This window comes from Macroventuria anomochaeta (genome assembly GCF_010093625.1).
Source record: "Macroventuria anomochaeta strain CBS 525.71 unplaced genomic scaffold BU25scaffold_24, whole genome shotgun sequence".
NCBI lineage: Eukaryota > Fungi > Ascomycota > Dothideomycetes > Pleosporales > Didymellaceae > Macroventuria > Macroventuria anomochaeta.
The window spans coordinates 97334-124041 of NW_022985385.1; the positions used below are offsets into that span (position 1 = coordinate 97334).

A 26708-nucleotide genomic window follows, 5' to 3' on the forward strand; every position below is an offset into this window, starting at 1 on the left:
TAGCAGGTATGCGAACAACTTTCAAACACAATCCCGAGGGCCGCTTGGAAGCCGATGCGATCCAGAAAGCTGCAACCTCCGGGCAGAGCGCCCAGATGATGACAAGACATTATCATGACAAGAAATACTCTTAAGAGATACTTAGAAGTCTGGCAAATGACGATACTTGCGCCAATTCGTACAATCACCCTCGAACCACAAGACATGCAACGTTTCTTCCACGTCTTAGAGGTATGGCCATGTCGAAAATCGGGTTGCGCTGGATGAGCGCCTAGACTACTAGCGAAAAGCCACATGAAATGTTTCAGCCAAAGTTTGATTCTTTCCAGAGGGTACTAAGAAACAGAGCGCAAACAACCATCAACATTTGCTCTCGAACATCAATACTAGGCAGCTTTCACATCAACATACTCACAAAAGTCCTGAATCCATCTATCTCAACTCCCTTTCGAACTGAAGTTCTGACCAGATGTACTTAAGCTTCCACAAACTTACAGAGATGGCTTCATTGCGGCTGCTTATCAAGAACTCAACACAATCAAGAGGAAAGAAACCTACATCAAATGGCATTGGAATGATGTAGACATTAAACAATATGACGGACTTCCTCTCATATGGGTTTTCAAGTACAAACATAACAAAGAAGGCTATCTCTTCAAGTACAAATCTTGTATCTGTGTCAGAGGCAATCTTCAACACACTACAGAAGACATCCATGCCGCTACACTTGCCATGAGAATCTTCAGAGCACTCGTGGCAATTGCTGCCTACTTTCGACCTTGAGGTCCCAACAATACAATGCTGTCAATACTTTCACCAACGCAAAAGCTTACTCAGAAAGTCTACTGCCATCCACTTCAGGGATTCAATGATGCCAAGTATGTATGGGAGCTTCAACGCGCTCTCTACGGGCCTCAAGACTTCTCATCTACTTTGGTACAGAGAGCTTACAGCAACTCTTGTCAACTTTGATCTTACTCCAGTCCCTGGCATACCATGCCTCTACAAGAATAACAAACTCATTTTCTTCTTCTGTGTTGATGATATCATAATCATGGCCAAGCCTGGTAATATATCTGCCTTGAACAATCTCGAAGCAAAACTGTACAAGCGCTATGAGAAAACTAAACTTGGGGGCGTTGGAACATTCATTGGCGTTACAGTCGTTTGAACATCCAGACGAATCTGCTGTAAAGGTATGTGCAAAGTGAACACTGACAGGTTTTCAATGTGTCTTACTTGCTTATAACGCTAAACAAGACAAAAATAGATGGATCTTATCCATGTCAAGACTCTACCAAGCTCTCCAGGGCTTGGCCCATTACAGTACAGGCTTGTGCAGTTGACAATCAGGTCCAAGTGCTTCACATCAATTGTTCTAGCAATCTCAAAATTGAAGCTCCTCAAAGCCCTCTCTTTCTGCAGCCACCATGTATCCTCACACTCAAACTTCCTTTCCCATGTGTTTTAGACAGATATCTTTTCAGCAGATAGATCTTCAATGTCAATGTCTGCTTGCTATCCCTCAAATGCTTGTGTATTTTGAACTTCCACACAGGCTTCTCCTGTGAATTCTCATCTTGTAGCTTTAAGCTCATCTTCTGATTGACCTGGGTTGACATATGGCCACAACCAATCTCTGTCTGCTGTGTCCTTTCTTACAAACAGCCACTTCTCTCAGTCATCAGGCCTGCTGAGTACGATTGACGTCTTTTTCACTAGCTGGTCCTGCTCATACACACTCGTCATGCCCTCTCAGGGCGTGCTCTGCCTGATGCTTGACAAGCAAATTGATTTTGTGTCAAACAGTAGTCGGATGCGTTGACAGTACAGTCTACAGCCAGTTGTGTAGGTTGTAGGTAAACGGTTTAACACAGTGATTGACTGAAGGCTTTCCGGCTCATAACTGTGGTGGCAGGGGGCCACTGGTAGAATATGATGGAATACTGCGCTGAGTTGCTATCTAGCTAGGAGAAGGCGACTATATACATAATCGGGGGATTTTGCAACAAACCAACCATACCTAGGTAGTTGGTGATCCTTACATGGGCCGTACTCACTCTTTGCACGTATACATGAACCGATATGGTGGAGTCTCTGGGTAATTCCATTATTTAGAACAATATGCTCGCTTGCTCTTGTGCTCACCGAGATGAATTGTATACATAGGTATGTCAAGCGAGATTATTTGAGAGGCATGCCGTCGAGGATGCTCCCGAAAGAGAGCATCACAGATTGCTTCTACACGCACGCAATATCTATCATTCGCTTCTTCGTACATTCTCCGCCTTCTTCCTTTTGACTTTCTCTTGCTTTGTCTTTCTTGTTTTGTTGCTCCTCCTTTGTTGCTCCTGCCTCTCTGCTCCCTCCCTAACTGCTCTTCCATGCCACCTTCCACACTTCGCCATCACTACTGTACCACACACTGCACGTAGGCTCTTACCTTCAAGGCCTGCTCCACCTTTCCATGTGATTCAGCAGATTGTAGCAGAGGTTCGATCGACCCAGTCAGAGCCTAGATGCTTCCATAGGAAGCAAGGATGGACTGCTCCATTTTCATGCTTGGCTCGAAGTGCGAAAGAGCAGAAGAGAGTTGCATTGCGACATAGGGATCTATCTTGCTCCATACTTCATCAAACCTTCCTCCAGGGCTTTGATTTGTAATGCCAGAATTCTGGAGTAATATCTGGCAGCAGCCAGATTACCACCCATGAACCAGAATCCTGGATGACCGCTCTGCTGCCATATAGTTCTAAACTCGCCTTCTTCATTGAAACCCCACACGCTGTCAACGCGATCGCTCACCGCACGACCAAAGATGAGTTCTGCCTGGCTTTTCATATTCTGATACCCTGTTGCGAAGACGATCTCATCGGCTTCCAGTTCTGATCCATCGGCGAATCGAAGTCCGTGAGGGAGAACTTCCTTGATCTCCTGTCCTTGCTTGATTTTGATCTTGCCGTCAATGATCAACTGACTCGCGCCAACATCGATGTAGTATCCTCCACCTCGCTGGAAGTACTTTAAGAATAGACCAGAGTCCATAGGCCCCCGGTCGAGACGGAATCCTGCTTTTTCAAGACCCGAGAGCATCTCGCGATCATGCTCGCTCTGTTGCTTGGTAACCTTGACTTGTTGAGCCTTCAACAACTCCATTGGCAATCCATGTAGCCACAGATCGGCGTCTTCGACTGGAGGGCTATCTTCGTCGTACAATCCCTTAAGTCCTATCTCAACAATAGCTTTAGAGGACACGACGCAAGTAGAACTCCGCTGTACCATAGTGATGTCGTAGCCTTTCTCGTAGAAGTCTTGCGCAATGTCATGACCTGAGTTGCAAGATCCTACAACGATGGCCTTCTTGCCTCGACCATCCTTTGCCCCGGTGAATTCAGAGCTGTGGCACAGACGGTCGCCTTGGAAATTGGGAATCCCTTCCATTTGGGGGAAGTTCTTTTTGCCAGAGTGTCCAGACGCCTGGATGACATGTTTCGGATGAATGATGCGGTTGGTGAGAGTGCCGTCTTCTTGCCTTCGATGCAGCGTGATGTTCCACTGCTGCTTCTCTTCATCCCAGGTTGGGGAGCTTAACGTTGTTTCCGTCCAAACGTTGAGTTCGAGTAACTGCACATATGCCTCGAAAAAGTCGGCCAACTTGTCTTTGGGCGTGAAGATTGGCCAGTGAGCGGGAAAGCTGAGATATGGCATGTGGTCATACCACACGGGATCATGAAGCACCAGTTGACGATATCTCTTCCTCCAGTTGTCGCCTACCCTAGTGTTGGCATCAATGACCAAAGTATCGACGTTGAGCATGTTGAGCCGAGCAGCAGCGGTCAACCCTCCTTGGCCAGCGCCTATCACGATCTGTCAGCGTCCTGTACTTGATGTTTGAGAACATCAACCCATACCTATGATGAGAACTTTTGGCTCTCTATCTTCAAAATTCTGAGCAGCCTGGCGCTTTTCCAGCCAGTTCTTGCGATTGGGATCTCCTCCGTGTGCCACACCTGGGGTCCTGCGATGATTGAGAGGCTCTTCATAACCACACAGCTCCTCCAACGTAGTGAAAAATGTGAAGATCTTCCATTGCATCTGCTGCTCCGCCAATCTGACTAGACCTCTGCCAACACCAACCTCAGTCTCTACGTCAATGCAGAACTCAATCCCTTTGACGTCCCCAAATCCATCGATGTTGCTGACGTGAGGACTCCGGAAGGCGGAGGACGTGTCGATAGAAACCCTGGTAAGGCGACATCCCTCTTGCAGAAATCCTGCGATACCCGCAGGTGATTTTACAGTCCGCAACTGCCACGACACGGCCAAGTGATCGCGCCAATAGCCATGTTCTAGAAAGAGCCCAGCGAGAGAAGCGTAGTCTTTCTCCACAAGTGCTTGATTGAACTGCTTGATGATTGATTGTGCAACTTGTTGACATTCGGTGGGTATAGAGCTGGGTGACACCGGGAATTTGCCGAGAGGGATGTCGACTGAACCGGGTTCGACTCGCTTATATGAAGGGAGTTGAAGGAGGTGAGATTCCTGACAGTCGCCCATAGTATGGTCCTCGGTGGTTCCAAATACTAGAAAACGGCTAAAAGGCGGTGCTGAACTTTAATGCTGCTTGACGGGAGCTGAGATCGGTGATAGGAGCGGTTGCATGTGATTGATCTAGTCAACCTCTTTTTGCTTCAAAGACAAGGGACTGACGAGCCGTTCATTCGATACATGCATAGCTATTTATGCACAACTCGATTAAGAATCGGGGGGGGGGGGGTTCAAATTGGTGGCTATCCCTGCGGGGCAACAAGTTAAGCCGGATCATTTTCTGGGGAAAGCGGGGTTTATGTCGTGTGACGTGCATGTTGGCGAAGTTGAGCGTCGAAGTCCGCTGCAGCAACAATAGCTTGGCGTCGTCTACGGCTGGAGGCTAATGCACAGTTCTTTAGCCCGCGTTGAGTCTTCCGTGTGGGCTCTGCGGGACCAGCGTGCAGCTATAACAGCTTCCCCAACCGGAGTTTTCGCTGGAAGTCCGGCCAAAGGACGAAGGGTAATTCATGAGGCCGGAGCTGTCCGGAGAACTTTGTCGGACGAGCTCGTGCCCCCCCCCCCTCCCCACCGCTTGCTTCCCCAAGATTGCGGGGTGAGGCTGAACCACTCTCTGGGGTAGTTCTGGGGAGGATACATATATCCAGTACTTCAACATGCAATATAGTTCAATGCCCATTTCCAATTTATTTCATAAAATACCTTTGAAACATCTCTATTACACTATCAGCATGCAGTCTGTCAAGAAAACAGATGAAGAGATAATCGCAATCCACCTGGAGGATATCCACTCCATTTCAGATGGCGATGAATCCTATGTCGGTATCGATGTGGGAATGGAACGAAGGTATGCACTGAAGCTGGTCTTCAACCCAAACTTCATGCTCAGAGTCAACAGGATGGTCCGCAAGATAGACTCCAAGCTTCTACCCATATCCGCGGTCATCCACCTTCTTTGCTATCTGGATAAATCCAACATTGATAAGTTCATCATTTTCGCTACGGTCAAATGGCGCTCTGCTAATGTTTTTGAATGCGTCAAGGCAACGCAAAGATTCTGGATTCGAGCACGAAAGATGACGTGCAGACGACGAGCAATATGTCTAATTACGAGTTCACTATTGCACTCATTCGATATTTGGGATGCCCAGTAACCTGGCATTAAAAGCCTTCGCTCCTCGCAAGTATTTCCTCTCTGACAAGATTACTCATTGACGTTTGGGGAGCGGACCTTGTCAATGGAAGAGAATGTGAGCGGAATTGTCATGTTTTTGACACCTCTCTATGTGGTGTTATCTACGTGGAGACGAGCTGTGGGCGCTAGATGGAAAGACGAAGGCGCGGAACCCCATGAGAGGTAGGAGGCCGTGAGGGTGCCTGGCTGACAGACCTGAATTGGAGTTTTCTGAACAGGTGGCTTGCTTTTCTCGTTATAGCTTTCGGGACCATATGCGCTGACATTGGTGGAACCACTAACTTCGTTGGTGTCCCCCGTCTTCGCTTTTTCCTTGGAGCTGCTGAGGCTGGCGTTTTTCTGGGTAAGTGCCGCAACCTTCAAGCTGCAATTGACTGAGTGTTAACTATGGTAAGGTCTTATTTAATACTTCAGCTTCTGGTACAAGTCAAAGGAGTGAGCGACTCGTATAGCAGCTTGCTTGTGCAGTGCAAGCCTCGCGGGTGCGTTCGGTGGGTAGGTTATATACAGAAGATGGTAGGTACAGATCGAAGACATTACATTCCTTGAGTAAGGCCATAGGTACGGGTTCAATGGAGAGATAGCAAACCCAGCTAAGGGCACAAAAAGGCACACCCAAGGATTTAAGCACTCTATTTAACAACATAGGGATCATGCAATCTCCTTTGAGACACTCTTGGCACAATGGATGGAAGGAGTAGGGTTGACATGGTAGCACAAGATAGTTTGTAGAGCGCTGCAAAACGGGACAAACATAACGAGCCCTGCGGGTGAACGATCCAAAGCGTGCACAGCTGATACATTCCGTGTAACGGTCACAAATATCCCTGCTAACAAATGGGCAAGTATGTAGTAGTAGAGGCTTCTTGCGCAGCAGGATGGAGAAGAGGACAGTCCCTCCTATTTTATTAGAGCTTATATGTTCGATATGGACAAGATACACTATGCTAAACGCTAAGATATACAATGCTGAGTGCTTCTTATCAAGGGCAACCAGCATCGGATTGAACGGAATGTGGTCTCGTGAAATCACAGCTAGGTGATGAGTATGTTAAGGAGATTGGACTATGTGTGTGGTAGAGTGGACGTCTGAGAGACGCTGAGCAGGGCACTAATTCACTAGTCAGCAACCGTAAAATAGATTCGAAGATAAAGCTCACTTGTTCACAGGGCCTTATTGAAGATCTGAGTGGGTTGTTACGAGTTCAGTGTATGAATAGAACCAGTACCGGCGCTAATGGTTCGCAGTGGAGTGTCGTCGAAGGACATCCGGGACGATGGTACGTCGATAGAGGTCGATCTAAACATACCAACTTCGTTCTTTTCATCCTTTTCCAGTATATCTTTGATCCGAGTGTCGTTGTGGTCGTTAATCCTTGGCCGGAACGAGCTGCGAAAGCAGGAGCAGATCGATCGAAACCATGCAGCACCAAGTGAATGCTGTGGGTGCAGATTGGCGACAATAACGATGAGGCTGAAGACAACGAAGACCCTGAAAGCAATCTGGACTTTCAAGTCCATTGAGTTGCTAGTATCGGCCATCGTTCATTTGACGAGAAGGAAGGATGCGGGCAACCTGATTGGCCGGGGCTTAGGGGAACAGACGTAGTACGCGGGTTGAGAGAGTACGTCGTACAAAGTAGCGGTCGGACCGAAGTCTCGACAGGGGGCCAAGCTCCAGCCAGCTTACAAAACAGAAATTTTGGCGCCATCATGCTGTAGGCTGAGATTAGGGCATGTGAGATCAAATAATAGGTATGGTACAGACCAGTGACCGGAGATGCATCTCTCACGAATAGCATGCGAGACAATGAGTGCCTCGGAGGCGCAGTCATGTTAGAGGTGGGCTGAGTATCAAGACTCACGTGCTATACTGTGAAACCTTCGTCAGCGTATCAGCGCTTGAACGGGATGTTTTTGTAGAAACATCGAGTAGTTGCAACCAAGGCGCGCTGGTGGTGAAGAGAAGTACAATATCATATCTTCATTGGTACGTCTTTCATGGGAAGACTTTTGCTATAGACAAATACTCATAAAGATCAATTCTTCTCGCACGCAAGACATCTCGCATCAAATGCTATTAGACCGTCCAACCTACCGAACTTAATCGACTTACTGCCCGCCCATCTTCTCATAAGTGTTCATCAAGCTACCAATGAAAGTAGTAATCAAACGGCTCTGCACCGCAACAATATCCTCAGGCACCAGCCAGATAGTAGCGCCCATCTTTCGCGCAATACTGATAGCCAACTTGGCATTCTGGTAGCTCTCCTCATCATTGCGACCAGGTGTAACGAGATCGTAGTCGACATACGCAGGCTTCATACCCGCAAGAACATCGAGCAGAAACTTGGCATTCGACAGCGACGAGTCCTTGAACGAGCGAATCTGGCTGCCCTGACCGCCCTTGCGCGCCATGTCGTTTGCCCACTTGATCATGTCTGGGTCAGAGATTTCGCGCTTGCCAAGCTTTTGCGCCAGGCCCTTGAGTGTGGAGACGATGTCCTTGCGCATCAGTTGCCAGACGAGACCGAGGGTGAGTGTGCGCTGGCCATCGGTGATGTCGGCACCTTGGATACCGGGGAGGGAGAACTGAACAGACTTTCCGAGCTCGACAGCGTAATTGGTATTCTCGAGCGCCTTGAAGCGCATCAGCTCCTGGCCTTCTCGGGGCTTGTTGACGTGGCGCCAGTTTACGCTGCCAGGAATGACCTTGTCGTAAGCCTGAAGAAGAACGAGGCCGTCCTTGAGATCCTCGAAGAAAGACTGTACAACGGGTTTGACGTCCAGGGAGTTGAGCCAAAGGGTGAACACACGAGCTTCACGCTCGCCCTCGGCATCGAAATCCTCGATCTCAGCCTTCTCTTCCTCGGTAATGGGATCGAGGCAAGGATGCGTGTTGAACAAGTTGGCAACGAAGGCAAGGTTGAGCTTGGGGTTACCGGCGACCAGTGATGTCGGTGTCAAGAACTTGCGGCAGTCAAGGGCGTCGGCGTTCTGAAGGACCATCTCAGCGCGCTGCAGCAGGTCGTTCTGTTGTAGCGGCGAACGGGAGCAGGTCTCTGGTGCTAATTGGTTGAGAAGAACGGTGTAGTTCTCGCCATCCTTGACGTCTGTGGAGAAGTTGGTCACGCTGAGTATGTTAGCTGAATGTCTCTTGTAACTTGTGCTGCAACTTACGTTCTGTGCCACTTCGCGTTCTTTAGGTGGTAGTTGAACCATCGCAGCAGGATCTGCTCCGGAGGCAAGCGCAGGAACTGCTCGAGTGTCTCGTCGTCTTCCAGCAGTCTGTACAACTCAGGGTGCAGCTTGATGTCGATCTTGCCGAGCAGACCTCTCCTGATGATCTGCCAGATCAAACCCAGGATTAAATGCTCGCGCACCTCAATGATGTCTCCACTACCAATGTTGACAACAGAACACCCAATACCCTTCGCCGACTCAATAACGATGTTGTTGTTTTCAGTGAAGTGGAAGTTGTTCAATTGCTTGATCTTCCTGCCCGGCTTGTTCAGAACACGCTCGTCGATTGTATCCGGTACGCTGTCGTTGATCAGTTTGGACAGCACGAGACCGTCCTTGCACTGGTCGAACATCTCGAAGGTGTCGGTGGGGAAGGGCAGGCGGTCGCCGATGTCTGGGTCGCCGGCGAGGACGGCATTGATATGGCGCGTGAATTCGGTTCGCTCGTCTTCGTTGATGGTGTGAGTGACGTTCGCGGAGGAGCCCTGTACCTGGATTCTTCCACCTCCGCTGCCGATGCTGGGCTTTGAGGCATGCTTTGGGGTCGAGGGCGCGCTGCCGGTAGCGCCGGATACAGCGCGCGGGCGTGTTGGACCAGTGCTCATGCGCTGCTGTGCCGGCGACGACTGGCGCAGCTTGGAGATGAGGTCTACATAGTCGTCCAGTTCTACTCGCCGCGAACTGTCGAGCTCGACCTCCTTCAGCGCCTGGCGCACTACATCGTACGGCTGGTGCTCTGTCTGCTGGGTCGCCTTAATGACAGTCGCCTCGTCGAGGTAGCCCTTGTCATCGACGTCGAGCCTGCGGAAGGCATCCTGCAAGCCAAAGATCTCGCCCTGCTCGAACTGGGGGTATTTTCTGTGTACAGTGGCTGTCAGTCACCGTGGCATCCGGGGGATCACCATGGAAGCTTACCTTTGAAGCTTGATGATATTCATGGCGGTGTGATGTGGAAGAATTGCAGGTGGATTGGGAGCGGTATAAAGCTGGTCGCAGAGGCAAAAGTCACTGCCTGGCTCAGCCTCGTTCTGCGTTGCGCGTTCGACGTTTGTCGTCTCTTGTTTTGCTTTAGCCTTACCCTGATGACGGCCGCCAAGACGTTGGGCGGCGTGGAGGGGCAGGCACGACCGAATACGAGGCGCTAGCTTACGTACGCATCTCTACATGATCTGTAGGACGATGCAGGCAACTGTCAAACAGTATGTTAGCTCAGGATACAGGACGCAGGTCGTGCATTGCATGTGCATGTCTATGCTGAATGCAGGGCTGCTCGTTGTCGATTCTGGACAACGATCGTGACAGCAGATGCAGGGGAAGCCCTGGAGGGCCTTCATCAAAGATGCTAGGACTACTAGAGCGTGTCCACTGTTGCCAGCTCACACCGTGATTCTGCCTGTGGAGATTGCAGGAGGTTGGGATTGGATTGCTTCACTATTTATTCCGGTCAGTCTGCCGTCAATTACTGCCTCGACAGCAAACTCGCTTGAACACGATGACCTGATGGTGAGGCGGAAGTTCACATCACCGTGTCCGCAGTCGAGGGTTGTCGAGATGAGATCACATCACTCAAGCCACAGCAAGAACTTGATCGAGTAAAAATAAGAGCTTTTGATTCCCTTATTATCATCAAAAGGTCCTCCACCATCGGTAGCTCGTTAAGGTTCATAAGAGTAAACACTAGCCCCTGCTCCATCGATTGCAAAGATACTGCTGTGAGCATCCGACGGCTGCTCGTATGCGCATATGCAAACCGCTCAGATCCCTGCTACTTCCGCAACTAGAAACAACAAGGTGATAGGACTTGCCGCGAGCACGCCCTCCCGCCAAAAAGCAATCATCATCATCGCGTGGGACACGTCTTTATGTTCATTTTCGCCTGGTCTTCGTCGAGTGTAGCGTGAGGCTCGTAGCTTTTGTCTGGAACAAAGATGGGTACAGAAAATTGCTGAATGCATCGAATAACGCGCTGCCAGAGAGTTGGTCTGGAATTATTGATAATCGAGACAGAGGTGACATGAGTGTTGAAGGTTGTGACAGCGCGCTAAACAATCGCAATGCTATGCCCATAATCATCGTCAACAAGAAACGAGGTAGAGGTAAGAAAATACAGCACCATCACCCGCAACATTAAGCCGAAACGTCTAAATGAACGAACGTTTGCTTATGCCACATGCAGGTCGTATATCGTGAGAATGAAAGTGCAGGTAACTGCCAAACTAGTCGTTAAGGTCGTGAATGCCGAGGTACGAAATGTAGACATGACAGAGAGGATGAAATGGTTGATGAACAGAAGGAGATGCCCTCAGTGAAGAGAATTTGAAGTTGTTGTTGATTCGACTTTGCTCGAGCCGTGGGTGTGATCGCTCCACTGAGCAGAAGACGAGGAAGTCAAGCCGAGCCGCCTTCTAGGTCGCAGAAGGTAATAATAGTCAGCCACCATACCTAATGGATATGGCTATTGTGCTACCTCCGGACACGCTGAGCTTGAGCTTGAGCTTGAGCTTGCATGGTGTGAGCACGTTGAAGACCTGGGGTGGGGTCCTGGGCGTATGGGCCAACAGCGCCTCCCTCCATTGTCTTTCGCCTCTTGAGACCACCCATGTCGTCGCCCTGGACGCTGTCAGGTCGGTAAGAATCTTGCTCCTCGTCGTCACGACCGCGTTTGGCAGATCCTAAGCCGTTTGTTGCAGGGTAGCCTTGGTTGGCGTACTGTGTGGGACCTGGGTAGCCGTCGTGAGGTGCATTACCGTTAGAAGCAGCACGGGGGTCGCTGCTCATGACGCTGTACAGATTGCTCGATGGAAGTCCCTGGCGCTGAGGTGTAGGATAACCTGAGCTCCATGCCTGCCCTGTTGTTGTTGTGCGTGGAGTCGCGCGTCCAGACCCATTTTGGTGCGGGGATCCAGTCATCTCCGGGGACAAGTGGGGGTGGTCAGGGTGCATTGCTCCCTGAACGCCGCTAGGGTTGTAGCCGTATGCGCTCCTGTTGCCGTTGTAGGGAGCATTGGAGTGGGTGTACTCATGATCCTGCTCGTGATCACCTTCGCCTCCGTTAGGTGCATTTGCCTGGTCGTTGCTCTGTGACAAGGAACCGTCGGCAGGTTTGACCTCACCCTCATCTGGTACCTCGGTGATCCTGGATGGTGGTGCCATCTCTGTCTTAGGATACGAGCCATCATTGCGGTATCCCATCATGGGCTGGCCTTGAGTGTGATACTGGCCAGGTTGAGAAGGAGGGGCAGAATACATTGGCCTGGAACCATCGTAGCTTTGCGCAGAAGGGTATGAGATGCCCTGCTGTACAGCGCCAGGAGGTGTGCTTGCTGGTGTTGTTGGCACGGAGCGAGCATTGCTCAGGCCAGTGTCAATAGAGAGCGGTTGGTTGCCGGGAGCATTCTGGACGTTGGCGCCGTTCCACTCATAGGAGCCGCCTTGATTGCCCATACCCATGATGCTCGACGCACTTGTAGGTGGTGTAGGGAAGGTGTGAGCACGATCAAGGCCAGGTCGCCCTGCAGATGGGTGCGGCTGGATGGCGTGTGGAGGCTGCGACATAGCCGCACCGATGGGGTTGCTCATCGAATGGTGGTGGTGAAGAGAAGGAGGTTGCGATGTGGTTGGCCCTGTCAAGTATCGTTGAGCAGTCTGCACACTGTCAGATCGAGGACGACCAACAGCGGCCATGGCGGCGCTTCCTACACTTTGCCTGTTCTGGTTTGTAGGATGATAGAGCAGGGCTCCAATGTCGTGGACAAAGAGAGGGTACAGCTGCTCGGTGATCTTTTCCTTATTCGCGAACTCGAGTGCTCGCTCGAAGGGAATCCTGCGCCTTGTTAGTGCGTGATTTCGGAAGATAGTGCCAGGAAACTCACCAAACACCCTTAAGATGCATAGGGCCAATCTTGACGACATGTCTTGTCTTCTCACTCTTCAAGATGCCATCTCGGCGGCCTCGTGTCATGCCAGCCACATTCAGGAGCTTGGTGCCGTTGATCATGTGGTTGTCTTCACGACGAGCGACGCATACGCCCTTAGCTTCGACCTGGAAACAAAGACTACCCTCGTCTTCCCAGAGCGTGGCGGTAACGCGAGGCTTCATTCCTGGTGGGGCGACCTGTCCAGTGTGGTCGAACGTATGAGTCTGATAACTTTGTGGCGCGGGCACCGGTGCACCTGAAGACATTGCTGGGTTCGTTAGCGGGCCATGTAAGAATGTATTGTGGTTGAAACCTACCAGGAAGCTGGATCGTCGAAGGCACCATCGAGCTATTCATCGATGATGATGTCGGCAGCTGTGGGGGCACGCCATTGCCATAGCCATATGAGGGGTAGCCTGGCGGCGCGGATCCATACTGAGGGCCAGGCTGCAACATTGACGGTTGTTGTGGGTAAGAGTAGTGGGAAAGTCCTGTGGGAGGGCCCGAAGCAGGCGCATGTGCAGTGGCAGCAGACATGTGGGGTGGGTGTACGTCGGCGTACGATTGCATCTGGTTCATGCTGTTGTAGCCCGCTTGGGGATAGCCGAAGCTATTCTGAGTGCCGTACGGGGAGCCTTGCTGCGATTGCGCATGCAATGACTGACCGTCACGGTTCAATGACTGTGGCGTCTGCTCTGGGGAAGGTGTCTTGAACCCAGCGGTCTGGCCGTGCACCGAAGCGGCGTACGAAGTGTTCGAGCTAGCGACCGAACCACCACTTATGGAATCACCTCGAGGCGACGAGTTGGTGGACGAACCGCTAGGAAAGGACGGGTAGGATTGGATCTGGGGAAGTGCGGGCAGACGCTCGCTGGGTGCTGCAGTCTTAGGCGCGTACTGTGAGTTGTACCAAGTGTCGACGGGACCGCGGGCGTGGACCGACGAGATCGATGGCAGCTCCAGCTTTACGGTATTGACGGGTGTTCGCTTGCGCGCGCAAGATATCGTTTCCGAAAAAGATCCCCGTGAGAATCCTCGAGCCTATGCACAAGATAACCGAGCGCGTTGCTGTGCAGATCTGACAGACAAAGCTTTACAACAGAATCTCTGTGCGAATAGCCGGAGAGACGATAGCTTGCTGTGATATAGCTTGTCGAGCGACGATGCGAGTACCTTCACCGCAAGTCAGTTGTTTGCTTCGCAGGGTTTCGTAGGGTCATATTCGGCCAACAACGCGGGAGCCAACAGAAGGCGCCCAAATACGTGCGCAAACAGTCCAGATCAGACGTACATGGGTGCCTCGCAACTGGGTCTCGTAGAATATGTGTATTGTGTTGTTTTTCTGGGATGGGTGCTCGATCTGGGCAGTGGTAGGCTGGTGATACTCACCAAAGTGAATCCTGAAATGGCAGGAGCGATGGAATGCTCAACGTACACACGAACAAAGCTGACTTGGGCTCGAACGCTGTAAACAATGCTGTACAGTTAAAAAGCGAGTCGTAACGTCGTTGCAATCGTTAATCGAGAAACCGCAATGCTTTTCGCTTCGTTTCAAAACACGCTCAAAGACGAATTGACGAATGCCGGCCTGGAATAATATCGATAAGGTCTGCGACAACCAGAAATATCTACTGTCGAGTTGAGGCGTGTCGAGTCGTCGTGATCGGTCGTAACGTCGTTGCGCTCTTCAATCGCGGGCCGTGCAGTATCGATACTGATGGCTCCAGCTCCAGCAAAAGGAACACTACGCAACTCACGCGTCAGCAGATGCGATGCACAACAAAGGTAAACAATGGTATGACGGGGTGCCAACCTCCGCCAATCTATGTGTAGAAACAAAAGCCAGCAGACTGCGTGTTGCTGACTGCGTGGGGAGGCGGAGGTATTGAGGGCGGAGGTGGTTGGGAGCTAGTCTCGACCACCAACGAACGGACAACCAACCAACCAGACAATGAAAGGATAGGCGAGTGCCCGGTAAATGCTGGTTTGGGTCCGAAACGAATTGTGGAGATTCCGCGGGAGAGTAGTATTGAGGGTACAACGTACCAATGTCTCAACGAGCGGACGCAAAGAGTGCAATACTCACGGCGATGCTGGCTGTCTGGCGAGTGTGGAGAAGAGAGGTCGTTCTCGTCAGCGGTGCTGCAGGATTCTCTGCAGGCTCGACAGCAGGCAGGCCGCAGCTAAGAGGGCTGACCGAGACAGGCGAGCCACGCACGCCCCGCAGCGAAGTCCGTTCGAGGATGGGCTCTTTTTCGCAGACGGCGTGTCCCTACAATGTCAGTGCGCTATCGACGCCGCTGGCAGATTGATCCGCGAGTGCACGATGATGTCGCTGCTCGACGGGACGGCGCGAGTTTGCAGGAACGGCGGCACCAGGGCTGGGTCTGCGAAGAAGAGAACCTGCTACAGCACTGGCGGCCAGATTCAGGTGCGTGGAAAACGCACGCTGTACTGTAGCTATACCTAGAGACAAGTGATGGAGATCTTCTGGGGACGCTCAGCAAAACACACCCACGAGCCGCCGCTCGCACACAATCTAAATTCACTTCGGGCTTGGTGGCAGCCATCGGTGCAAGCCAGGATGGGGTGGCCCGGCTTGCGCTCCCAGCCTGGGCCGAGAAGCAACAGTCCCGTGAAGACGACCGTTTCGCGCTCAAGAAGCACAGACGCCCGCCATGGTGCATGCTGACTGGGCTGATCGGCCGTCACAGACGCTGCATGGAGAACAGGCTGGCAAGGACAGGGTTGCCAGACCTATACCACGACGACTATACACGCAAGCGAGCCTGCTCCACCTCCAGCCACCTGACGACAGAAGTCAGCAACCACACGACAAGACAGAGCACAGCAGATCAGTCGTCGAACCCTGCTTGCCGCGTCAGAACCGCCAGACAAGAGGGGTGCAGAAACGGCGGAGGAATTGCTATTCTCGTGGCGCCCGCCAGCACCACCATCCATCTTCGACGGTTGACGACCTCGCTCTGTGCAGGGGTTATGTGCCAAACTTAGCGGGCGCCTACTCTTTCAACAGAGAGCGTCCCGCTTCCTCAGGCATCGGCTGGGCCCCCGATAGGGAGCTGATGGCTGGCTTGACAATGACCAGTCAGCGCAACCGGAGATAGTCATTGTGGGGTGCCAGTAAAGTTACGGAGGTGATAAGAAACGTTTCTTAATAAGCCGCAGCCGGTGCATGATGTTGCGGATGCCGACATGCACAGACCGAGGGCCAGAAAGCAGCATCCCAGCGAGCGATCGGAAAGCAGACCCTGTTGAAAAGTCTTGAGCTTTTCTCACGGACAGCCGGCCAAGTGCGCTGAGTGGTCCGGCAGACGCGATGATGTGCGCTGCTGATGCGAGTCGAAGCAGCGGAAACCTTCAGCGACAGAGACTGGAACTGAGCATCGACTCCACAGAAGCAGACTTCCCGCTGTCGGTCCGCTGCACGCACTCTGAAACGCAGGCTTGACTGCCGCGACACCTGCTCGTCTTTGTTTCCGCTTTGAAAACGGGCATTGATGCTTCAGGCAGGACAGCCTGTGAACTCGAGCAAGGTGGTCTGGGCAGCTCCAGCAAATTCCTCCTCAGGCTAAATGCCCGTGAGCCACGATCCAACTGCTCTCTTGCAGGGATAAGCCCGAGAGTGAACGGGAGAGACGGACGGTAGGCCGTGCAGGCCATATGCTCGCAGTCTGGGCGTTGTTCAACAAGCCAGCTGTGGTTGGATGGATATTTTATCGCGTTCTGACGACCTGGACACTCTGAAGCAGGCAAGAAAGAGCGTCTATCGATTTCCCGCGCGACAACATTCAATAATGTCAACAAGCTTCAGAAGTGTGAAGCGAGCGACTCCAGAGTGAGCATGTGCAACGTGGAGACTCGAGAGAGTGCGACGCTCATGTCATGTCAGCAGGATGGTCAATGAGAGGACGAAACGAGCCACACTCAGCGAAATGGGAGCGCCGCAGCACCGCTCGTCTCCACTCGTGCTCACAGCTCGACTCCCACTCCAAGTGAATTCGCTCGACAAACGTGCCGTTCGTACCACCGGGCGTGGTGTTAGATGTGGATACCGTGCTGAATGATAGGGCGACGCCTACTTGCGGTGTGAGTGATGTGTTGTCCGCTAGCCTAATCGGGATGGGGGCCAGCTCAGTCACGCCTTCATGCCTCGTCTCTCCAACAGCCACCCGCGCAAAACTCTATCATCGTGTCTCCCTTGCTGTCGGATTCAATGTCTCAGCTCTTTGGACGGGGCGAGACGCTGCTACACAATTCAACCTTTACAGTAAGCTGAAACAATTGCTGCGCTACAGTGCCCCTGCACCCTGTGCATGCGCTGATATCGCCGCAACATCGAGGTCGTGTCCTGCTAGAAGCAGGCCGTCTCAGACTCTGGACGAGTGGAATGTCACCGTCACGAGACCCGCAATACGGCGCACGGTGCGGGACAGGCCGGCTCGATTCATGCACCTCCCATGCGAACGGTGGGAGGTCGACTGGTTCAGAGACTGTCCCAGCCACATCTGACAGATGGCATTGTGCCAGCCTGGCCGTCTCAGGCGCGCCAAACCAACTGTTCGCATCTCATTCGATCCTGCTTACCACATGGTTGATATTCAGTCTCCACACGCTGAACATTCTCATCCCCATTTCCTTATCTTCAAGGAGACGTGGTAGCGATCCCTGGTCGCCAACAGATCTAAACTTACACTTGTACCACCAACTGACGGTATCAGATGAGGAGAATTCAGAAAGAGCGCTTTATTAATTGAGCTCAATCAACACCGGGTCGAGATCGAGGATCCATACCCTTACAGTCTGGTGGCACAGTGGCAAGCTTGGGAAAGCTTGTGGCACCACGAGAGTCGTAAGCGATCCCGTACTGTGTCACCGTGTGGCAGCTGAATTATCTATCATCCCTTCAGCAAGGCTCGGTCATACCATCGTCGCGTGGGTCAATGTGTCTAGCAAATGCACAGGACAAAATAAACGTGCAGTGCAGCGCATCCGGCGCGAGGTGGGAGCGGATCGTGGAGAAGGCCCGCGCCCGTCTGTACATGACTTGGAATCAGCGGGCATGCTGACCACCACCAGGTCGACACGCGAATCTGAATCATCGTCAAACAACAGCTCACCAAATACGGGGTCAAGCTGATCATTCGCAAATAGTGTTCTACTTTTGGCGGCTATCACCACCAATTGCTCCTCGGAGAAGCAATGCCTACGGTATCAGCCATCGCCCTCGAGCACAACGAATGTTCTCGTGAAGTGGCCACGCAGTGGGGTCTGTGCGCCTCTTGTTCAACACATGGGGAGGATCCTAGAATTGGCAACAATGGACTTCAGCTATCGTCGTATTCAGACTCGAATTGGCGGATCTCGACGCTCACCTGGCTATATGTAATCCAAAATCCACCGTGTCGTCACTTCGCCACAGTCCGCAGAACGTTCGATATTGCTCGTGAACAGCTTCGAGCAGCTGTAATCTGCCGACAAGCGTTCCTGCAGCTGTGAGGCAATCCCGCAATACGGCTGCGCTTGGGCGAGAAATGCATTTTGATTGGTTATGTCTCACCTGCACGTACCCGCCTTTGCATATGCGTGTAATGAAGGGTATCCCTGCGCAGTAACCCCCTCCTCGCTTCGTCTATCGAGCATGACCCAGAGCGAACTACTGCAACACGATCTTGCGTGCAATTGCACACGACACGCTTGTGTCTGTGACATTCTTGCTGTGGATCTCACGAATTCTGCCAGATTATTCCCTTCTCGAGATGTCAAGGACTCCAGCCCCCGAACTTTAAAACGATATGGATCGGCATTCACATCTATGACGAACCGATCAGATAGTGCACTCCGCCAATCACAGCTGGCCACGTCGAAAGCTAGCAGAGCCGTTATCGGGGTCTAGACGGAGCAGCAAGCCATCGCCGCTCGTTGCATCCCGAACGAGTGTCGTGGGGTGCCAGATCGTCCCGTGATTGGCGGCATGGCCAAGCATGGCTGAACTCACCGGTCGTGCGTGGAGACTTTCCGCCCCACTACTTGTCATCTCACCTCATGCTCTTGTGTCCGGCTCGCTTGGTGCAGCATTCTCTAGCGCCTTGTGTGTAAACTTCAGATGCTCATCGATGGCCTCAACAGACTTCAGCAGTTGAAATGAGGGGGGCAATTAACGCGATTATCCGTCGAGCCGTCAACGACCATCCTAGAGAAGACAAACTCCTACACCGCTAGTCTATTCTTGCCCATCTAGATATCTATTTCCAAAGAAGGGCATTCGGTAATGTCAGGGTCTAATGGCGAGCTAGGATTGTTGGATGGACGGCTTTACCCCGCCGCAAACACACTGCAACAGCTCCCTTGCTTGAAGGCTGAGGGCATTGACATTTGAACATGTGCCGGCAGTGACAAGACATGATCTTTACACCGTAACGTAAAGGGAGTATTCTGAGACATACATAGCGATATCCGCTGCAATGCAGCGTCCCATAACGGCCAAAAGCAGGTCCCCATCTCGCAGCGAGCAGAGCCGCTTGCTATCACGGCACATTCGCTTCCGCCTCCGCATGCCGTGCACGACATACTTGCGTTTGGCCGTTTTTCTGGGGAGACACTGCAGTCTGCCATCTTGAAACAACTTGACACCTCAGATCATTTCCAACATTCCTTCTTTGTTTGCAAGCATTTCGTCGTTGAAGATCCCAGTTCAGGCAGGTGGTGCTCGCAGAGGATGCTGGGGTTCGCCTTCTGTCGGCTTGCCGTCCATGCGGCCTGAATATCGAAAGACCAGCACCTAGGCCAACGTATGGATCTTCAACGACCCGTCTGCAACTGCGGAAAGCGGCCCTTTGCGGCCTCGCATGACATTAGACGATGGTGGCGGAGATGATTGTTGGCAAAGGCACCCCCTTCCCGAAAGGAAGGTCCTTGAAGTGACGTGAGTCTGTACTGATGCTTTAGGCAAACGATGTCGATTTTGATGCTCACCAGGCTCGTTCTGACCCTTAGTGCATGTGATGAATCTAGCAAGACTCTCAATTGTTGGAGTGGTGATGTTCGTACCACGACCAAGCCGCAATAATCTCACAATTGATCAAATAATTCCATACCGTGGCTCGCCCCCAGTAGTCCCACCAATAGCGTCGCAATAGAACTCACTTCCTTTCGCAGCCCATCAACGACACCACCACCCATCACATCACCACTCTCATTCTCGCAACGCAATCCCGCAACGCAATGCAATACTGTCAAACCATTGGAACCTTACAATTCTTACACCACGATCCCCTCGGCCCACACTCTGTGCTCCGTACCAAACACTCAATCCCGCTTATGCCCACGCTAAGTTCTAACACCCAAGCTGTGACTAACCGCTAGACACGCGTCAACAACCATGGTCCGCACTCACCAACTCCAACCCCACTCTAAACCCAACTCTGACCTCCGACGCCCGCTGGGCAGGCTAGGATCCACTCCATCAGATCATATCGAAGGAACGTGCGAGCTGGGAGCGGAGCGATGACCAACGGGGAGCGAAGTCCAACGCAGACCGTGCAGACCTTGTTGCCAGGTGTGTGAGTAAGTGGAGTGGAGGCTGGGAAGACGGATTGATGGCTGGCATGGAGGGCTGGTAATAGTAGAGCTATGACCGTTGATGTATGAAAATCTCTGCATGGCGGGCCGAGAGAAACCGCGTCCGGGCGTTGCAGATGGCAGCTGCGAACTACATGCGATGCGATGCAAAGCGTTCATTGTGGGTGTGGACTAAGGATGTCATCGTATGTGGGTGTTGAGGTTGGACTCCTTTATGGTGTGACTTCTGTGATCGTATTGTTGCCATTGCAAGCCTCAAAGTCCAGCACAAACAAAGATTCTGAAGCATGCTTTTGTTGCATGTCTTCGTTAAACTTTGTTCTTGGCGTGATAGTACTTGATCGTGAGCGAAATGCAATCAGGATCAATATAGATGTAGCTTGCATTCCCATAACCTCAGAAGCTATTTTGCGTCGCTGATTCATAGTTAAGGCTCATGAAAATACGTGCGAGTGACTGCAATTATTGTACCAGTCGTACGCAGTATCCTGAGCACTAGGTAAAGGTCGACAGTCACACGCGCACGCAACACACGAAACCGATATCTTGTGCAAATTTATAATAGATGTGACGAGCATGACAGGGAAACACAGCTGAGTCGGACATTCTGTTCGACAACCCTGAAGCCAGTTTCATTGTACGTTGTTGAATGCTTACAAGACATTATCTATCGATGTCCAATATTGCAGTGATTGCTCTTTTACCGATACTAAAACTCACACAAGGAGCAAACGTGATCCTCTTTCACTTGAGCCATCAGGATGACATCGGAGGATAGTTGAACATACACTTTGCCAGAATAAATACCATCTTGTGACAGCAAGAAGTATAGTGGACATCCTCGTCATCTCAGACGTAGCCGGCAGGTCACAGGACTCAAATATCGATGCTTATGCTCATGCGCAGCTTTTTAAACCATTCAGATGCTACTGTGAGTAAAGACTCTCTGTCGAGAAGACGCCTAGCTTGCCGAAGGTCGAAGATAAGCTTCTAGAGGATGGGTGTGGCAAACATGGCTTCAAGCGTTCCCTCTCTGCCCTCAGATCCGAAGAATCTCGCAAGTGAATCTACGCAACTGATGATATGAGCAAGAGAAGAGCCCGTGCTCGAGTACCAAAGATCATCGGCGATGACGAGCTGCCCGAGATGGTACGGGAGAACAGAAGACAGATCGTATATGGTGCCGCTCCACATTGTCGCTTCGCCGAAAAACACGGCGAATGAGGCTGACACGTTTTTCAGAGCGGTTAAGGACTTGAGGGAGCCCAACTCGCCAACTGAGACTGTCATGTGATGATTAGGCATACTGTCAGCTGTGTCGGCTCCGATACGGACGACAAGATCTACGAGCGTCAAGCGTACGTGCTCAAGGCCTACGCATAACTCGTCCAGGTCCAGTATAGTGTGCCTACAAACCCTGACGTGTTCATGGACGAACGTCTTGAGCATTGACGTGTGTTGTAGTACTTGTCGGACCAATGACGTTGGGAACTGCGCTCGTTGGAAATGTAATGCAGTGAGTCTTTCCGCCGTATGCAAGGCAAGATGTCTGGGAATTGGATGGTACTTGTCGGATCCCTTGAAGAAGATCGACGGCAAGCCCAGGGTCGTGAGGTCGGGCAGGGGGAAGCACGAGAGCAGCAATTCCGTCAAGCACCGTAGAGTGATGATTGCATCCTGGCCACCACTAGATTCCTCAACGAATGGAAGGGGCCATGTGGCGTTGCCAGATTGGTGTTCAGTCGTCCTTCCACCAGGCCTTGGAACCAGTGCTTCTCCATCAAGATGGCGGGGATCGACAGTTTTATGGCTCGTGTGCATTAGGTGAGCTTGAGTGTCGTGATACTTATGACGTCGCCTCGGAGCACAGTCATCCTAGAGAAGCTTTCCCTCTGCGTGTGTACCATGGCTCTTTTGAGTATGTCTTGATCCGCATTGATAACCTTAATATTGCCCAACTAGAATCCCTTCAGTGTACCGGGTGGGCTGGCAAAGATTCTGATGTTCCTGACCAACCTAGCTGTTCGGGGTCTATACACGAGATCGCGAGGTAGACAAAGGACTTTGGGATGGCCGGTCATGGTCTCCTCCCTCCAAACCAGCGTGATGATGTTATACAGCGCCGCCAGAGCACTGTCGTACAAACTGTGGCATGTCTTTGTGAGACTGTTGATGTTGCCGGTCGCAAGATGAGTAGTTGTGAGGTCGATCAGTTCGTTCGGAAGTGAGAGGATGGAAGCCATTGCTGCCAGAATGCACCAGATGTTACATAGAGGAGAAGAAGGTAAGGGAAAGAAAGATGAGATTGTAGAGTTTTTGTGCAGGTTTCACGGAGAAGAGCAATAGATCAAAATATCGAAAAGCCGATGCTCCAAGATGGCCATTGCGAACACTGTTTGGATTTGGGTAGAGAGCAAACAGCGTACGGCCTGAGCGAGCCATTATGTTATATAGTAATCTCGCCGTACATGGAATGCGACTGACTTCGCGAAGCGTTGCGAGATGGAGAACGTTGAAGAAGAGTACCCTGAAAGTCGCCACAATCTTATTGGCGGTGAGCCCCGCACTAATTCTAGCCGCAAGTGCGCCGCATCCGAACTTCCTCACTTCAATCTTCACACGACCACCCCTGCAATCTGTACAACACTCATCCACACCCCTGCCACAAGCAAGCAAACGGTGCAAAATGCCAGCTCCTAGCGACATCCTTTCCGACCAAGACATCAGCAAGGCCTACGAGGATGTCAGAAGCGACAAATCTGAGACCACGTGGCTTGTTCTAAAATATGAATCCGCGACAAAGGACAACCTGAAGCTGGCTGGTAGCGGCACAGGCGATATTTCCGAAATGGTTGAGACTTTGGGCGATGATGAGGCGGCGTACGGATACGTGCGCATGAAGTTAGGCAACGATGAGTACTCCGAACGAGTCAAATTTGCGTTTGTTGTCTGGGCGGGTAAGTAGCCTGTGGCGTTTATCTTATTAACTTCGGGGATCATTTTGTGGATTGCAAACGGGTCTCGCTTGCGGGAGGGCAATACGTATTTTCGATTGGAATATGCACAGAAGCTGATCGGAACGTGCAGGTCCCAACACCAAGATCATGCGAAAAGCCAAGATGAGCTTCCAAAGTGGGCAGGTCAAGCAAGTCATCCGAACATACGCAGTAGAGATTCAGACAAGTGACAAGAGGGAGCTGGAGGCAAACACAGTCACTATGAAGCTGCGAAAAGCTATGGGCGCTAACTGTGAGATGACCGTTTGCATGTTGTGATTGGATGCTGACTCAATATAGACGATCGACAAGGCTCAAACTACTGATTATTCCCCTGCAATATCCTCTATTTACTACTAGTGTATTGCTAGACCTAGATCGAAGACAAGCAATGGCCAGGTCATTTTGGGCAAAGGCCTAAACATCAATTCGTCGGGCGAAAGCAAAAATTACAAGCATATCAAAAACCCTGTCGGGAGTACTGGTCCACGTCAGAGGCTCCGATAGCGTTTATGCTCCACTGGAAAAAGAAATAAAGACCATAATCAATACCCCACCCGAAATCATCACATTCTGGTCCGCCTTAGATCGCTCAGCCCTTTCAACCGAGCGCCCAACTTTACCTTGTCATCTCTTTCTGTCGATCTCTACATTGACGAGGGAAGGATTTTCTTCCCTCACACAAACGTGCGTCCATATAACGTACCTTGCTCTCTCATAAAGTGCTGGATCCTTGCGAGGCAGAGCGGCTACTCGGTGCTCCACCCATCTCAACGGAGCTCGACAGCTCAATATCCTTCTCGATAGCTTGAAGTTGCTTCAAATGATTCCTGTGCTTCTCGGCCAGCTTCCGCATCATCCTCAAGCTCATCTCCTGAGCGACCATGAAGACGACACGCAGAATCAGTGTCGCAACTTGAACACTGAACGACCATTCAAGGAAATTTAACTTATAGAAAGATATAGTGACGATGGTCTCGCTGATCGTACCGAGGATAGTGAGAATCATAGCGGCATAGCAAAACCACATGTTCATGCGATGCTTTCCGGCCAGGTAGTTCGAGCGACAAAACCGGCTAGGATGTCGAAGATACCTACTTCGAGCATTAGCATGAGATCTTGATTGGCGACGAAGAGGAAACCGATCGTATGTCATGATCAGCACCGTATAAGCCGTAGTGTTGGCCTCGACCTCCCAGCGTACGTTCCTGGTAACCATGACAAGTGCAACAATCACCGCTCGAAGGTGATGAAAGACACTGACGGGATGTATATCCGAGCTGATATACAACAGCTCATTCAAGTACATGCCGATGAAGATGGACGTCGCAATCATCGTGATGTCGTCCATAGTAGCTTTGGCTCCGACGAAGAAGAGGTACTGAGGCCAGCAAGCCCAGTAACGATGGCCAAGTAAGGGTACAGTGCGAGCGCGATCATAAGAACGTCCGCGGATATCAAGACATGGTGGTGGGCGAAGCGGCGTTTGTGACTGCTGTCGAGTCTCTCGAACGTGGCTCGATAAATCACCTTGGAGAGGAGATAGTCTGAGAGGAGGCGTGCGACGATGAAAAACACAATGAGTGTCTGGTTAGATTAACTTTGAATAATACCTGAAAATATTGGCAAACTGCGATCGTCGTAAGCAGAATTTCGCGGTGAGCAAAGCTGGAGACCAACCGATCGAGCAGCCTTTGGATGCTGTGAGCATCGTACGGCAGAGTGGACTTGTCTGCTACCTCGATATCGTGGAGAAACATTTCTGAATTCTTTGTGAGGATAGATGTCGCTGGAACTGTGCTGTGGTGGTTGGAAAGTTCGAATACCAGCGAAGAGGAAATTTAGATTCACCCAGAAATATCTGAGTGCAACTTACAAAACTTTCATTTGGTTGCGAGTCCTTGTGGCCATCGACGAAGGTAAATGGTGGTCGTGGTACCGACTTAAGGGTCTGAACCAAATCTATACACTCGCTTTACACTACCTTCATACAATACTGAATCCTAGAATTTGCTCTAGCCTAGTAACACTATCTCTGATGGGTCAACTACTTGGGAAGCATTCTGCTTATTCGGCAGATCGTCTCTCAAGTGGCAGAACAAGCGCGCAACAAGCATAAAGGTATGGCGGGTACTCAGTGTCAACATGCAGGACATATTTAATTTGACAAAGTGTCTGAAGACTCATATAATTTCTGTATAACTTGTGCGAAAAGGGCCCGCTGAAAAGGCAAAACGTTCCTCTTGATAGCGCCATCCTTTCTCATGCCTGTTCAATACAAACCTGGCATAAAAGGAACGAGCACTCACTGCTTTATATTGCTCGCAAGGGCTATTTTGCACACCGGCCCTTGCCAGAGAATGCACAAAATGGTTGGCGCGGAAATCTCCACATCAGGCCAGTAGGCAAGTAGTTTCCAATGGAAGCCTAATGAAACTGGAAAAGTATTGTGATATTGTGCCGGTAGTCTCATACCTATGGTATTTGTTCGCTAGCGATCCGTTGCAGTGTTTGCCAACGGCCCGCTGCACTGATATTCCAGCTCATTCGGTTAGTTCGGTTTGCTTCCCCAATCCTTCACTGCTATCCCCTTCTACTATATAGTCTCGATCGGTTCCAGCCAATAGCTCAAAAAAAGATCAAGCAACACAATCATCTCAACCCTTCCACAGTATTCAACAACGATGCTCAAGCTCGGATAGCTCTACATCAAATCCTCTCATCATCCGCACCAAAAGTCTAAGACCGACACAGGGGGCTTTCAGCCAAGGCAGTCAAGATACTTTCGCGAATGGATGTATATGGACGTACACGGAGGGTACGTTAAGATGCATAGGAATTTGGCCAATGCGTGTGATTGGCATGAGATCTACCACCGGTCTGATAAAGACCACAGAAACCACTATGAAGAGCATGTCGACACTGGAGCTTGACTGGCTTGTGACGGTAAAATTGAGTCGCCAAGCTCACCTCCATATCTGTCGGTAAAGGCCACATGTTCTGGTAACTGCCTTGTCTTTTGAATGATCGAAGAGGGCATGTAATCGCCAGTCTGGTTCAATTTCCGCCGCAGCAAAATGCGAGTTTGAAGAAAGACTGCCAGCCCCCGCGTGAGCGCCCAAATCCTTCATCACAATGCTACTCTTGTTTGTCGAGACTCCCGGTTGATTTGCATAACATTGAACCTGCACACCTGACATCTTATAGATT

General features: G+C 51.1%; 10 protein-coding genes across 10 annotated transcripts; 4 read left to right on the forward strand and 6 right to left on the reverse strand.

Annotated features, from left to right (window-relative positions):
* Positions 1 to 2613: 2613 nt before the first annotated feature.
* On the reverse strand, positions 2614 to 4720 carry BU25DRAFT_449768 (FAD/NAD(P)-binding domain-containing protein; the record flags this gene model as incomplete). Its single annotated transcript, XM_033709661.1, has 2 exons — positions 3912 to 4720; positions 2614 to 3857 (listed from the first exon to the last, which is right to left on the reverse strand). Exons 1-2 carry the CDS (start codon positions 4555 to 4557, stop codon positions 2614 to 2616), a joined length of 1890 nt encoding a protein of 629 aa, XP_033559861.1. The 5' UTR covers positions 4558 to 4720.
* A 348-nt stretch (positions 4721 to 5068) lies between these two features.
* On the forward strand, positions 5069 to 5910 carry BU25DRAFT_108531 (uncharacterized protein). The gene is made up of 2 exons (XM_033700316.1): positions 5069 to 5395; positions 5447 to 5910. The coding sequence occupies exons 1-2, from the start codon at positions 5205 to 5207 to the stop codon at positions 5700 to 5702; spliced, it is 447 nt and encodes a 148-aa protein (XP_033559862.1). The 5' UTR covers positions 5069 to 5204; the 3' UTR covers positions 5703 to 5910.
* A 763-nt stretch (positions 5911 to 6673) lies between these two features.
* On the reverse strand, positions 6674 to 7528 carry BU25DRAFT_412327 (uncharacterized protein). The gene is made up of 2 exons (XM_033706769.1): positions 6904 to 7528; positions 6674 to 6854 (listed from the first exon to the last, which is right to left on the reverse strand). The coding sequence occupies exon 1, from the start codon at positions 7283 to 7285 to the stop codon at positions 6941 to 6943; it is 345 nt and encodes a 114-aa protein (XP_033559863.1). The 5' UTR covers positions 7286 to 7528; the 3' UTR covers positions 6674 to 6854; positions 6904 to 6940.
* A 197-nt stretch (positions 7529 to 7725) lies between these two features.
* BU25DRAFT_441173 (uncharacterized protein) lies at positions 7726 to 10058 on the reverse strand. The gene is made up of 3 exons (XM_033709219.1): positions 9902 to 10058; positions 8924 to 9844; positions 7726 to 8876 (listed from the first exon to the last, which is right to left on the reverse strand). Exons 1-3 carry the CDS (start codon positions 9922 to 9924, stop codon positions 7856 to 7858), a joined length of 1965 nt encoding a protein of 654 aa, XP_033559864.1. The 5' UTR covers positions 9925 to 10058; the 3' UTR covers positions 7726 to 7855.
* Positions 10059 to 10144: 86 nt separating this feature from the next.
* Positions 10145 to 10717, forward strand: BU25DRAFT_108565 (uncharacterized protein). Its single transcript, XM_033700317.1, has one exon. It carries the CDS (start codon positions 10292 to 10294, stop codon positions 10580 to 10582), a length of 291 nt encoding a protein of 96 aa, XP_033559865.1. The 5' UTR covers positions 10145 to 10291; the 3' UTR covers positions 10583 to 10717.
* A 732-nt stretch (positions 10718 to 11449) lies between these two features.
* BU25DRAFT_345431 (apses-domain-containing protein) lies at positions 11450 to 13440 on the reverse strand (the record flags this gene model as incomplete). The annotated part of the gene is made up of 3 exons (XM_033703046.1): positions 11450 to 12809; positions 12859 to 13171; positions 13221 to 13440. 3 exons carry the CDS (start codon positions 13438 to 13440, stop codon positions 11450 to 11452), a joined length of 1893 nt encoding a protein of 630 aa, XP_033559866.1.
* A 1093-nt stretch (positions 13441 to 14533) lies between these two features.
* On the forward strand, positions 14534 to 15380 carry BU25DRAFT_412330 (uncharacterized protein). Its single transcript, XM_033706770.1, has one exon. It carries the CDS (start codon positions 14994 to 14996, stop codon positions 15213 to 15215), a length of 222 nt encoding a protein of 73 aa, XP_033559867.1. The 5' UTR covers positions 14534 to 14993; the 3' UTR covers positions 15216 to 15380.
* Positions 15381 to 21492: 6112 nt separating this feature from the next.
* BU25DRAFT_449771 (uncharacterized protein) lies at positions 21493 to 22323 on the reverse strand (the record flags this gene model as incomplete). The annotated part of the gene is made up of 1 exon (XM_033709662.1): positions 21493 to 22323. One exon carries the CDS (start codon positions 22321 to 22323, stop codon positions 21493 to 21495), a length of 831 nt encoding a protein of 276 aa, XP_033559868.1.
* Positions 22324 to 23120: 797 nt separating this feature from the next.
* On the forward strand, positions 23121 to 24075 carry BU25DRAFT_371474 (actin depolymerizing protein). The gene is made up of 3 exons (XM_033703985.1): positions 23121 to 23459; positions 23590 to 23751; positions 23799 to 24075. The coding sequence occupies exons 1-3, from the start codon at positions 23189 to 23191 to the stop codon at positions 23822 to 23824; spliced, it is 459 nt and encodes a 152-aa protein (XP_033559869.1). The 5' UTR covers positions 23121 to 23188; the 3' UTR covers positions 23825 to 24075.
* BU25DRAFT_472984 (uncharacterized protein) lies at positions 23775 to 25258 on the reverse strand (the record flags this gene model as incomplete). Its single annotated transcript, XM_033710868.1, has 3 exons — positions 23775 to 25028; positions 25112 to 25128; positions 25179 to 25258. 3 exons carry the CDS (start codon positions 25256 to 25258, stop codon positions 24214 to 24216), a joined length of 912 nt encoding a protein of 303 aa, XP_033559870.1. The 3' UTR covers positions 23775 to 24213.
* Positions 25259 to 26708: the final 1450 nt, after the last annotated feature.